We start from the raw sequence: 13,735 nt of genomic DNA on the forward strand, positions 1-13,735 counted from the left end.
AGTAAACCTCTGTATGCATTCAAAAACAACAGGTCGTCTTTAATACTGTAAACCAGAGTGATTATATCAGCAGAGAGGTATGAGTTTCTGATTTATTGTAGATTATTCTGCCAGACAGTATGCCATCATGGTAGTGTGATGTACAATACCACCCACATGGCACTTAATCACTTGTAATCATAATAGATTGTTCCCTTGTTTTTGCAAAGCTAATTTGAAGTGTTTTTGGAGTCATTCAAAGACACCATGTAGTACCAGTGAAACAGCAGTGTCTATTACCTGCAAGTGATGCTGGCTTGTCATAAACACACAATATACAATAGAGACCCTTAATTCACTTTTTTTTGTCGTATTGCTTCTTCGGGCACACCTGATCAACGTAATAAAGGCTTTCGGATTACCAGGCTTAGATGTTTTGGTAACTTTAACAGAACAAAAATGGCTGGATGCCCCTTGTGGATCACAGGCCGCTGCTTTATACAGAAGGATATTTTAGGTGTTTTATTGTGTTGTCTGAGTTGGTTGTTACTGGTCCTGTTCCATCATGCAACAAGCATCAGTATGAATAGTTTCTGGAATGTATGCCTTTTCCATTGTCATAGAATGAAAAGGCAGTAGAGAGAAGACAGAGGTGGAAAGATCTTTGGCCAGATGTACAGATGCTGAGCTATGCCTTCAGTCCAAAGAAAATACACTGCTTTGGTCAAGCAGGACGGGGGTCATTTTACAGAGCTTGACTTGCAATTCATCTTCCCAGCCATTGCTCCCTCTGTTTTTATACTCTAAGACTCAGGAGTGCTGTTCAGTTATAGTAGATTGGTGGAATAAAGATACATAGATTTTTTTTGTAGTCCTAGTTGCTGTTGGTACTGTGGTGATTATTGTAATTGGCACTGACTTACATCAGTGACAGTATACAGTAATGTAACAGTTGGACCAATTGTTGGTCTAATAGAAAGTGATGCTGTGGGATCCCTTGTGAGATCACTACTTGAACAAGGTAAATGTACCCTCAAAGGTACAACAATTGTCTTAAGGTACAGTTATGTGCCTTAAATAGGTTTTAAAAGTAAACTTATGTTTACTTTCTGAGGGGGATGCATATTTGTACTTTTTCATAACCTAACCTTTATTAAAAGCCTGGAGTCAAGACAAGAGTGCAGGGAGTCAATGCAACTTAAAGACCATATTTGAAACGAAATACAGTACAATTATGTTCCCTTGTTAAAAGTACTGAAGGTGTTCCCAGGAGTACCTCCCTATTTACAGTTTTGTGCCTTTTTTCAGAGAGTGTACAGTATCAGATTACTAAAGTGTAAAAGGCTGCAAAGATGGAAATGTACTCATACTGGACTGTCTTTATGATGACAGTCTTAAATATGTACATATAAAGCACAGTGGGTCGTGTTCCTATAGAGTCTCTTGTGTTTTAATGAACTTTGCCATCACATTCCTCACACACACCATTACTGATCACAAAATGTGTACCCCTGGCTTGCTTCCCTGCATCTTTTACAGCCCTCTTATCCCCATTCCCCATTTACCCCAACATCGATCACAGTTCTACACATTTCACCCCCTCTGTTTTTAGCTCCCTCAGCCTATTTTCCGCGCTTGGCCCCCCATTATTATTATCCCAAACTTTCTGTGCTTTTTTTCTGTTGGAAGCCAAATAAAACCTGAAGGTGTTATCACAAGATTGAAGTTTTACTGGTCATGTGAAACAAACCTGAATTTTTGATTAGTCTAATCTTTAAATGAGCCCTTTAGTTTAAAGTGCAGCTTTTTCTTGTGGTAGACTTCCTCTGTGTTTTCCATTGTCCTGTCCCCCTTTTTGTGCCTTTTCTCTATCACACAGAGGAAAATGGTCAAAGTCACAATGCTTATTTCTTCTCCCAAATACTCCCAGGCTGTGTTGCCTGGCATGCACCAATAAAATAGAAAACAGTAGTAGGCAGTGATGTGGATGGCAATAAATAAGTACACTGAAAAAGCTCAGTAGCTGAAAGCATTAAGTAGCCTACAACAGAACAGGCTCCATTGTTTTCCCAGTTTACGCGCCATCTCGCCTGAGTTTGGATGAAAGCCACATAGGGCTGTTATGCACATTGTAATTTTGATACGCAGCAAATGACTCCCTCAACCATTTAGGGCCTCTAATATATTCTTTATTGTGCAAAAGCAAGTTTTCAGTGGGTTACCCTTTTCTGGCCCAAATTGCAGCTCCTATCTGAGCGAGGCATTGTAACTTAATCCTTTATTGCTCCCTCTCCTCTTCTGATGTGGTTAGGAGAAAAAAATAACAGTCTGCTTCTTTATGCACCGTGTGAAGAAATGAGTGTCTGTGTGTATGTTGGACTGAATCTCTGTGTATGTGACTTTATGCATACAGTGTATTCTCCATTTCATCTACATATAGTAAAAACACACTTGTGGCTGTCTCTAAGAGACCATTAGTGTTTTTGTTGATTTGCATATGTGTGAACTCATGTTGTGTATGACAGATGTATTTTAAAGGAGTCATGCATGAGTGTCTGTGGGTTAGCCTGTCTCCATTGCTAAATTAATTACTGAAAGTCTCTAAGTTGATGTGTAGACCAGACTGAGTGCCACCCATGCAGCTACTCAGCACTCCTGCTTGTGATTAATCAGCAGGCTGTTAGAGCGTATGATGCTGATTAAGAGATGTTATTGCTTAGACCTGATTAGCCAAGCCGAAGGCCTATTTTATTACACACTGCACATTTCCCTCTCTGGGCTTGGATAACATTCTACATCCTTCATCTGACCAGGCTGCACTGTCCATACTGGCTTGCACTCAGTTTTTTTTTTCTTTTTCTTTCAGTACTACTACTAATACAATAAAGTTACCTTGTGATAATACCTTGTGTATAATAAACTTGATGAAATTAACCTAAACCTAAAAAAGAAAAGACAATTAGGGCTCTCAAATTATTTAAAAATTATCGTGGTTAATTGCTTCCTTCTAGCATCTCAAGTCTGATTAACTGGATTTTTCTAATTTGTTCAAATTTGACCCTGATGAAAGATTTTTTCCATTTTAATAGTGCATTTTGCTACAACCATATGAGTGGCCATGACCATTAATCACAATGCAAGACTGTTCTTGGGCTCAAATAATGAATGCAGTGATTGTAGTAGAGTTGTTTTGCACTTACATTAGCTCAAAATTAGCAATAAATACCTTAAAAGTTCATTAAGCTTGTGTTCTCATATCTTTTTAATGTGTACAATTTTAATATTATAATGCATATTGTCATAAATGTTTTATTTCACCCCTAGTAATAAGTAGCATTTTTTCCTTTGATTGGCAGTGCCAGATGACAGTCTCATTGCTGCTCCCATATTATAGCCTATGACTATGACTATATGTATATCTCACAAACATGTCAAATGCTCACATACACTATATTGCCAAACGTATTCGCTCGTCTGCCTTCACGAGCATGAAATCGAGTGAGATCCCATTTTTAATCCATAGGGTTTAATTTGGTGTCGGCCCACCACTTGCAGCTTCACAACTTCTGGGAAGGCTTTCCACAAAAGTTAGGAGTGTGTTTATGGGAATTTTTGATCATTCTTCCAGACAGTGCATTTGTGGTGTCAGACACTAAATTTGGTTGAGAAGGCCTGGCTCACAGTCTCACAGAGAATCCCAAAGGTGTTTTATCGGGTTGAGGTCAGAACTCTGTGCAGGCCAGTCAAGTTCTTTCATACCAAACTCGCTCATCCATGTCTTTATGAACATTACTTTGTGCACTGTTGCGCAGTCATGTCAGGAAGGGGCTGTCCACAAACTGTTCCCGCAAAGTCGGGAACAAGAAATTGTCCAAAATCCCTTTCACTGGAACTAAGGGGCCGAGCCCAACTCCTGAAAAGTAACTCTGCACCATAATCCCCCCTCCACCAAAATTTATACCATTCAGTCAGACAAGTACCGTTCTCCTGGCAACAGCCCAACCCAGACTCGTCCATTGGATTGCCAGACCGGAGAAGCGTGATTCATCACTTCAGAGACCACATCTCCACTGCTCTAGAGTCCAGTGGTGGCACTTTACACCACTGCATTTGACGCTTTGCATTGCGCTTGGTGATGTAAGGCTTGGATGCAGCTGCTCGGCCTTGGAAACCCATTCTATGAAGCTCTCTACGCCCTGCTCATGAGGTAATCTGAAGGCCACATGAAGTTTGGAGGTCTGTAGTGATTGACTCTACAGAAAGTTGGTGACCTCTGTGCACTATGTGCCTTAGCATCCGCTGACCCCGCTCTGTCAATTTATATGGCCAACCACTTCAAGGCTGAGCTGCTGTCGTTCCTAATCGCTTCCACTTTGTTATAATAACACTGACAGTTGATGTGGAATATTTAGTTGCAAGGAAATGTCACGACTGAACTTGTTGGACAGGTGGCATCCGATCACGGTACCACGCTGGAATTCACTGAGCTCCTGAGAGCGACCCATTCTTTCAGAAATGTTTGTAGAAGCAGTCTGCATGCCTAAGTCCTTGGTTTTATACACCTGTGGCCATGGAAATGATTGGAACACCTGAATTCAGTGATTTGGATGGGTGAGTGAATACGACAAAATAAAAAAGTGAAAAAAAATGTTAACTGTGCAGATGAATTTAAAGTATTGTAAGTCATCAGCCTGTTCTTATGAAAAATCTTATATAAATGGAAGGCATTGGAAAGAGTTGTCTTTTTAGCTAATTTTATATCATTTTCTATCTATGTGAAATGCAAACGATCTTATGAGTGTGCAGATGGACCTATTTCTTCATTGGTTTGGGGCGTAGATAAGGTGGTTTGTGAAATGAGTGGGTCCTAGCTGTTGCTTTTGCAGTCCGAGTTTCATAGGAACTTGTCACATACCAGTAATGGAAACAAAGTTTTAACCTTTAACATTAAGCAGCCTGCTAGTTTGTAGAGGGTGGAACACTGAGTAATATTTGCATACAGAAAAGAATGTACACAAATCAATAGAATAGAACCAAAGAGCTCTTAACTGAGACTGTGGACTAAATAAAATTGATTCCAGAAATAAGATCTTATTTTATTATTCATTGTATATTCATTAGATTAAAAATGTCATGACATGGCGACCTCAAGACATAAATTAGAACACATTGCACCCATTGGTTGTTTTCAGTTTGTCAATATTTTTACGTAATGATTTCTGTTTATGGTGAGACCATTGCTAATATCCACAGTAACTTTGAAATTACTCTGACTTGGCTGAAATATGAGGTGAGCCTCGTGCTTTTAAGCTTTGTTTAAGCAGCAGGTCATTAGAAAGAATGAGCAGATTACATGAAATCATCACAATTTATCCATGTGTGGAAGAAAACCATTGTCAACAAATGATAACAATAAACAAAGCATGATGACAATTTCTTGTGCTAAAATGCTATTTGTTAATTGGGGAAAAATCATGGACTCCAGTCCTTATGCAGTTGCCAATTAAACAGTTAAGTGATCCTGAATGACTGCATGTGTTGTTCTGTAGGTTGAAAACAGATTGTTTCTGGGATGACATGATTTTTTGCCCAATTTCAGTATGTACAGTACAGTGCCAAAGTGTTAGGCACATGAGAATATTATATGTAAATAGCTATTTACTTGGTCAGTAAGTGTTTATTAGCTCAGAAGAAAAAAAACACATATTAGAATTAAAAAATAATATTACTACAAAAGGAAGTGATTTTACATCAGTCACTGTGTTCATTTAACCTTTTTCAAACATCTCATGTCAGCCCAGTGTTACTTGAGTTATCATCCAGTTCCTTGTTTGGCTAAGCAATACTTTGCTTGATATGACATTGTCATATCAAGTGTGCTGGTGTTTGAATTAAACGATTCCATGCGATGGCTGGGGCATTGAAGAGAATTCTTGCTCAGCATAACTACTGCTTTTGGTAAAAATAAATTCTTGTTACTGCTGTATTTGTTACAAGCAAACACACTTCTAACCGAGGTAAATGGTATTAAATAATGTGCTTATGTTTTGCAAAGTATTACTTATGCATATAGTGTTTTCCTACCATTGAAACTCATGTGCCACCAGTCTTGGATAAGATATAGACATTAGAATGTTACTGGCAGGTTTTTTCATTTTGTTCAGGTTTTATGCGGCATATGCTAATTTTTTGTCCAAAATAATTCTTATCTAATAATTGTACTGTACTTGAAATATTTATAACTTAATATAAGAGCTATTTGAAATATGTCGAAATATTGTGTTTTACTCCCCCTTCAGGATGATTATAGGCATAACCAGTCAACAAGTACTAATAATCAAAAACATTTCTATTTGTGTTTTCTTGTAGATTTGATTTAGTGTTGGTTTTGTGAATTATTAATGCTATTCCTATAGATTATCACTGCTTTGGCCTATATTAATTGTAAAGCATTCAGTTGCACATTAACTCTTTGGATATTTACCTGGATGTAAATGAATTCCTGATCAGTCACTCACCCTTGAGGTTATTTAAAATAAATGTGAAGATGACTGTAAAACTTTTTTTCACATGTATAGTATATTCACTGTATTTTTAAAATAATTTTGTGCTATGAGTCCACTCCAGCCCCATCTGCGTTTCATGGCAACACATATGACATTGGTGCCTTTGAAGGGTCTACAGCCAGACCTGAAAAAAGTCTAGGGGAAACACTGGAATGTTAAAGGCACCTCAGATGATGATGTTCGATTTAGGGAATTCTGAACATACATCTAAGCAGGATTCACCTTGACATGGCAAGACTGACGCTAACACCCAGCACAGTTTTTCTGTTGTGAGGAGAAAGATGTGTTTCATAGCAGTGCTGATATTTCATCTCTGACCTCATGCAGGCGCCTCCACCCATTGTTAAATTGTTTATAAAAAGTCACCCAAAGCTGATTTGAAAACAATTTGTTATGGAGTGATGCAACAATGTCAGATGTCACAACAAGCAGTGAACTGATATATAACACCATTGTTATTGTTGTTGTGGCTTTGTGTGTGGTGCAGCCATGGCGGCGGGTTCGGTTTTGGGCTGGAGCTGTGGGTGCAGTCCTCCTTCCCTCTCTTCCAGTGCCTAGCAGCTCATAATAGCACTTTGCTCTTGATCTTTTCTTGTTGATATTTATTTATTTTCCTAACTGTGAATATTTTGTGGTCACATTAATAGGGCCTCCTGGTATATGTTGAAGAGCCAGAGAGAGAGATTCTGCTTGTGAGGGCTTAGGCAGTGGGGAAGACCGGCGTCTGCTCCTAATTGGGGGAAAATGTGTAGCACATGGAGTTTGGTTGGCAGAGTTTGGTGAGGAGTGTGTGTGTGACTTTGTGTGGAGGGTGCATGAGGTCTGTGTGGGGGGGGGTGTAGTCAGAGAGCATGAAAGGTTATGTGCACATTTATCTTCTTGTACAGTTTGTGTGTCTTGCTAGTCTAGTCTTTTGGTTTCTGTAGAGACCATATAGAATATTTATTTGTAGAATCTTTCTTCTGTGTTCTAAGAGTTTGTTGAATTGTTAGAAAGTGAAGGAAAACCTTGGTGAAAGTAAAAAAAAAAAATCAAAATTGCACCACTTTGCCAGGAACTAATGTAGGATTTATTCCTCTAATGTTTCTGGCCTTGGCACAGTATTGCATAAAATCTGGAGGCAAACCTGACCTCAGCAACCCGTCCTGAATAGCTGTACTGTTTGCAAAATAAATACGGATGGAATTCAACGTCTGACAAGATTCAGTGCTTAATGAAAGATGAAGTAATTCAGAGGTTGTATTCCTGTTAGCTTTGTTTAGTAGAAGACTAACTTTAGTGATGCCTTTTGTAGAGCTGAACGTCTGCTGCTTGATTTAAGAAATCCCACTGTGCATTATTTGAAGGCACTGGGTTTAGTTAAGCTGTTTGTTCTGTAACATTAACTTCAGATATTTGTTTGCACTGGTTTTAGTACTTGCATGAATGTCTACTTAGTGCTGCATTTTTTAAGTGAGCTTAGTTTGACATAATATATAATTGTGATATAATTAGATTATTCCTCCCATCACCATCCAATTTAAGGAGTAACTGAATTTGAACTGATGAATATTATATTGCTGCTGCACTCTGGCTGACCACTGTCTTTATGTTTATCCAGTAGTGTGAGAGCATGGCAGTGAAATCAGATCGTCCAGCCAGAGACACATATACACAAAAAAAGACACACACTCGTGGTAATAGCAAAACTCTAAAGCTGTGTGAGAGGTCAGGGTAGAAAGAGCAGAATGGGCTTGTTTAAGCTCTGGGAAATCCCTCTCTGTTCCGTAAAAGGGCTTTATTGTACAGAATTCTTTCCCTGAAATGCTTAAGATAGGGATAAATATTGCAGAGGCTGTGAAATTGCCAGGTGCCTTTTTACACTTGGAAAATGCTTTTCTAGCTTTTCCTTGACATGGTATCCGCAGGGAGTGGGGCAGAGGTATTCAACTTGCTGTAAAGGATGTTTAAATATGTGAATTTGATCAGTCAAATGCAGTCATTTGAGTGTTAATTTCTGTCTATCTATCGAACTTTTAATAGCAATATATATCGTTTTTTGTTTCGAAATCACTTTTTGCTTTGATCTGTGGTTTTAATTATAGCCTTCAAATTTTAAGTGGGGATTTTTACTGATAGCATAGATAGCTTGTGAACTGTCTGTAGATGAGTTAGGCCAGTCAGAAGCTACTAGATGCCCACAACGCAGCCTCAGCTAACTAGCTGTCTGGAACCCTAGGTTCAGTGTTTGAGCCTGAAGCCAGAAAACAGGGATATATTGGTCTTCTTGGCAAACACAGGCCTAGGGTGTAATCTATAGAAAAGAATATCACAATTATATTTTTATATTTTTCTCCACATCATTCAGCCTTACGTGAGTAGTGTTTGTCTGTATTTCTCAGCATAATATTTCTTCTGTGGTTAGTATAGTTTCTCTTTGGTCAGTTCTTAAAGTATTTGTAAACATACTCTAAGCTGGCTTGCCAAAACCCATTACACGAAAAGTGGAAGCTTATGTAACATGTTTAATTTTTTTGCTAAATAATTTAAAAATATATTTTTTTATATAAGTCTGCACATCACTGTTACAAATGGAGATGTTAACTTTATTTCAAGTGCCTGTCATTTGTAAACAATTCAGCCAAAAGAAACATGAAAGTAAGTATTACAGCCTACCCCAAAGACTGAGGGGCTAGTTCAAACAGTTGCTTGAAGAGACACATCAGTGGATGCAAACAATGAACAATTTAGTACAGCCCTATATTGTTTGAACCAGACATGTCATCAGCAACATCATTTTTGGCAATAAGAATAACAAAAATGATTGTGATAAGTATGTCTGTGGTAACAATAGGCCTTGTAATTGAACTCAGGCTGGGCACATATTGTGTTGTATATGAAGTATACCTTGATGCACTTAAATAATTAGGGATATTTTAAGACATCCTATAGTTAATTTTATTAAAAGAAATCTCATTCTCAGAACAGCTGCTTCTTTAAATAAGTCCTTGGACGGCACACTTCTGCTATTTTAGATTTGTCTTCACAATCCATACACATTTTGGCTTGAAATGTGGACCATATTTGCTTTGAAAATATTTCTAATAACATTTTATTGAGTTCATGAGGGCATCTGTAAATGTTTTTTTTTTCTGGTCTGTGTTTAATCTTTCCCGTTAAGTTGAAATGTTGAGTATACTGAATTTAATCCATGCTCTTCTCAGTAACTGTTCTTTGATGGAAGTTTTCTTCAAATGATTGGACATTTAATATGTGTATAATCAGGAGCAGACAGCAAGCGTGTTGTCAACAGTCTAATTGTATGGCCAAAGATCAGGCCTCTTCCATGGCACTGGCCTTCACTGCATATGGGAAAGCTTGAGGAGCTACTTTCTCTCCTGTCCACTGAAATGATTTCCATAACTGTGTGTGTATGTGTGTGTGTGTGTGTGTCTGTGTTTCTGTTTTCAGAACTTTATGGTTTTGATGTTCTCATTGATTCCAACCTCAAGCCATGGCTCCTGGAAGTGAACCTCTCTCCGTCTTTGGCGTGGTGAGTGACATATCAGTTTTGACATTCTGAGCTCATACTTTTATCAATTCAAATCAAATCTATTTGTATAGCACTTTATACAACTGATGTTGTCACAAAGCAGCTTCACAGAATTTATAGCATTAGTTTTTTTTTCTTCATTTTGTTGTGTTTTTAGGTATCCGACTGATTATAACCATGCATTGTTTTCATACATGGTTTTTTAATTTTAGCTTAATGATTTTAGAGTGGCTGGAGTTTACTATTGTGTTTGTAGATGGTTGTACATTAACATTTTTCAAGATTTTTGGTTCTCTTAAATGCCATGTCATACTGTGTTCATTTTGAATACCTGAGTCTTAGATCCTTTGGTTTTTTACATTTTAGATTTTTTTAATCTATTTTTTAATCCATTTATAGCACAAGCATGTCCATCCTGAATGGCTAACTTACATTTCTGTTAGAGGAACTGTGCATGTCCAATAATGTCCTAAAAAATGTCCTGAGCTGCTTTTCTCAAAGGGGTCTTGGCAGCAGTATGTGCTTAAACCAGAGCTTCAGAAGTAATAATTCATCATGACCTTTTACCTGTATTTTCAAATAATAGCACACAGTATTTTTAAGGTCCTTTGAATTCCAGGCAGCTGGCAGCATCAAACATAAATTTGAACAACTTCATAAAATATCTGTTTGATTCTCTGTTCATAACATTTTTATTCATAACGTTCATGACATTTATTAGGCATCCTTTTGTGCGGCAAGTGCTGGTTGTGTCTGACTGAAAAAACAGATAGGTGAACACATAAGTGGGTTAGAGGCGCTCACAGTTTGTTCACAGTTTGTTAAAAACACTGACTCAAAGACAGCTTTCATGTTGGTTTGGCATATGGAAAAAGAAATTCCTAATGAAGTCTTTAACGAGTTAAGGGTTTTCCCTCAAACACTACTCTGCCTGTAAGCATACTGTAAACATGCCTATAAACATGTTGTACAGTGATTCTTAAAATAGCCCACGCTTCCGTGACATATAAATGTAAATGGTACGTTTTACTACATTTTCAATTTTAGTGTAAATATTTTTTTGTTCAGTTATATTTAAGCTCTTATGTCATCTGCTTCTTGAAAAACAACCTTGTCCTTCTTTTCCAGTGCAGTAAAACATCACTTAAATGTGAAAATTATACCATTACCCTGAAGTTCCCATTTAACATTTGCAATGGAAAGGTTTCAACTAGATGCTGTGTAATATTAATTTATCTCAGTTTCAGCTTTCTAATTAGCTTATAATTGTCTGTGTGCTTGTTCTTAAATTGTGCACGGTCCCTTAAGAGGAGTTGTTTCCTTCTGCTTAACATTGACAATCTTTTTAACTGTATTAGTATGTCAGTTCTAACTAATGTTGTAGCCATTTGGAATAAAAACTCTTACACATTACACAGCAATTTTAAATCAAATAAGGAAATGCCAAAAAAGATAAATACCAAGAGACGTAAAGTTTTAATTAAACAGCAAAAGAGGTGCTTTTAAATGTTTCTTAAAAGTGTGCATTTGACTCTCTTATAAAAGTTCCTTAGTTTAGAAGCATATTAACTGAAAGATGCTTCTCCATGTTTTCTGTATTTTCACGGAAGCTATTTGCAGAAGGTCAGTATCTGCTTATGTAAGATCACGTGCTGAAACATAAACAAATAGGCATGCTGTGTTGTAATGACAGCAATATGAGACTAACAAAAATGATAATAATAAAATTTAACTATGACCTCTGAAGTGCTGTTTTATTTTTAACATTACATGACATGGCTTAGAAATTTTGTCTGTTAGAAATGAGGACCATAAGAGCATAGCTATTAGGGGCAGCTGCTACAATCCTAGATAATGAATTACTTTTCAATAAGCCGGCATTCTTTTATTAGCCACTGTTTGGCCCAGAGTGGGGAAATAAGATGGCTGATTGCAAGCCTGATAACATATAGCCTTTAGTGTGACACACTCCGCTTGAAAGAATGTGGCAGCGATCAAAACAAGAATTCACTGCAACCAATGCCTGAATAGGGAAATGTGAAAAATGTTAGCATTCCTGATACATTTAGGCTTAGATCATTTTTGTAAGCGGTTTCGCTATACCCCATGCTATGTTAATATACATTTAAAGATCTAAACATTTGAACTGTTTATTTTCACTTTCACTGTGTTTTGTATTTGATACTTCTAGTGATGCTCCACTTGATCTGAAGGTAAAGGCCAGCATGATCTCAGATATGTTCTCACTTGTGGGTGAGTTCTTTGTGTATATAACTTTTTACTCACTCTTAAAAAGCTCCTTCACTGTTCTACACCACCCATACTTCTTGTATCTCTTTGTCTTCTATTTAATGAAGAGTATTAGCACACATCAGTGTCCGAGTGTTAGCAAGTTTAAGAGTACGCTCAATAAGCTCTATTCCTTTTTTGGATCTTTAAAATAGCGATAGGAAATAGTGAAGGAATGCAGTGCACTGTGGAAACTTTCTATGCCCTCCTTCCATCCACAATATTTAGCCCAAAGTAGGCCTCTCTACATTTGTGTTTGTTAAACTGGGTGTCTCTTGTTTATGGAGTTTCTCCCTTCATTCAGTCCATATTGCAAAAGGGCACAAACCCACTAACTGAACATTTTGTTGCCTTCTGCTGTTGATCACTTATGAGCCAGGCAAGCATTGTTTCAGTCTTGAAAATTATCCCATATTCATTTAATCTTGTCTGTGGGGTCAACAGAGGTCAATAGCTTCACAAATGACCTGCACAGTTTCAAGAGAAAACCACAGGCATTATTCATCAGCATTAGATTACTTTAGATTTGTTAACAGTAGAGTACATTTTCTTATCATTAAGCTTGTGTGGTTTGGCTGAAGAAAAGCTATATGCTTCTTAATTAATTCAAAGTAGTCATAGGCATATAGATAACAATTTTCAATGCTAAGGGCTGTGTTATGTATTGTTTACAAAACTGATTTTCACCAAATTGAAAACATTTCATATGCTTTACTCTTTCCCAGAGGGCATTAAACACTGCCTAACATTCTTTAGGCTTGTCATAAAATGCCCATAGGCATGCACCTTGGTCTGCTGATTTCATGGGAGGATGAAATTAGCTAGCTTATTGTCATGAGTGTTATGCCTCTGAAGTTGCATTTTATGTTTCTTATTTAGGTTAGCTTGTTTAGAAGTTAGAATTAACACGATAGGTATGCCTGTAGCTTTTTTTTCTCTTTGCTTATATAACAACAAAAGGTTTAGAGTTGTCTTTTGTGGTTGATTCTTTTGATGCCAGGGGAGTGATGCATAGTAATGGTTTTTCTGTGCAGTTGTCAGCTCCTGGTTCCAGTTTATTGCCCCCAGGACACATTAGGGGAGATGGGGTGCTCATAAATTGCTAGTTTTTGTTGGATGGATGCATTAGTGGCGCCAGGGGGTGGGATGATGGAGGGAGTGGGTGTATGCGTGTTAGACATACCCCATCCATTTTCCTCCAAACCAACCCTGATTTTGCTGGGCTGTGACCCAGACTTGTAAATAGTGACAGTATGGCCAGTAGCATCAGTGCTGGCATTTTTCTTGTAGGACTGTCAGGTTTGGGTTAGCCTGCTATGTTTTGAATAATTGCTGCATGCAGACATGTATGCATCACAGGCTGACAGCT

At 37.6% G+C, this 13,735-nt stretch overlaps 1 protein-coding gene across 5 annotated transcripts in view; it reads left to right on the top strand.

Annotated features, from left to right (window-relative positions):
* The window catches only part of ttll5 (tubulin tyrosine ligase-like family, member 5), a 73,334-nt gene that overhangs the window by 13,541 nt on the left and 46,058 nt on the right, over positions 1 to 13,735 (top strand). For all 5 annotated transcript variants that reach the window (XR_005130838.1, XR_005130839.1, XM_017690846.2 and 2 more), the window contains exons 13-14: positions 9,996 to 10,077; positions 12,269 to 12,330. Coding sequence is in view for 3 of the 5 variants with exons in the window: in XM_017690846.2 (XP_017546335.1) it covers positions 9,996 to 10,077; positions 12,269 to 12,330 (144 nt within the window). In the remaining 2 variants the exon portion in view is untranslated. The remainder of the gene's footprint in view (positions 1 to 9,995; positions 10,078 to 12,268; positions 12,331 to 13,735) is intronic.

Source organism: Pygocentrus nattereri, chromosome 10 (genome assembly GCF_015220715.1).
Source record: "Pygocentrus nattereri isolate fPygNat1 chromosome 10, fPygNat1.pri, whole genome shotgun sequence".
Classification (NCBI taxonomy): domain Eukaryota; kingdom Metazoa; phylum Chordata; class Actinopteri; order Characiformes; family Serrasalmidae; genus Pygocentrus; species Pygocentrus nattereri.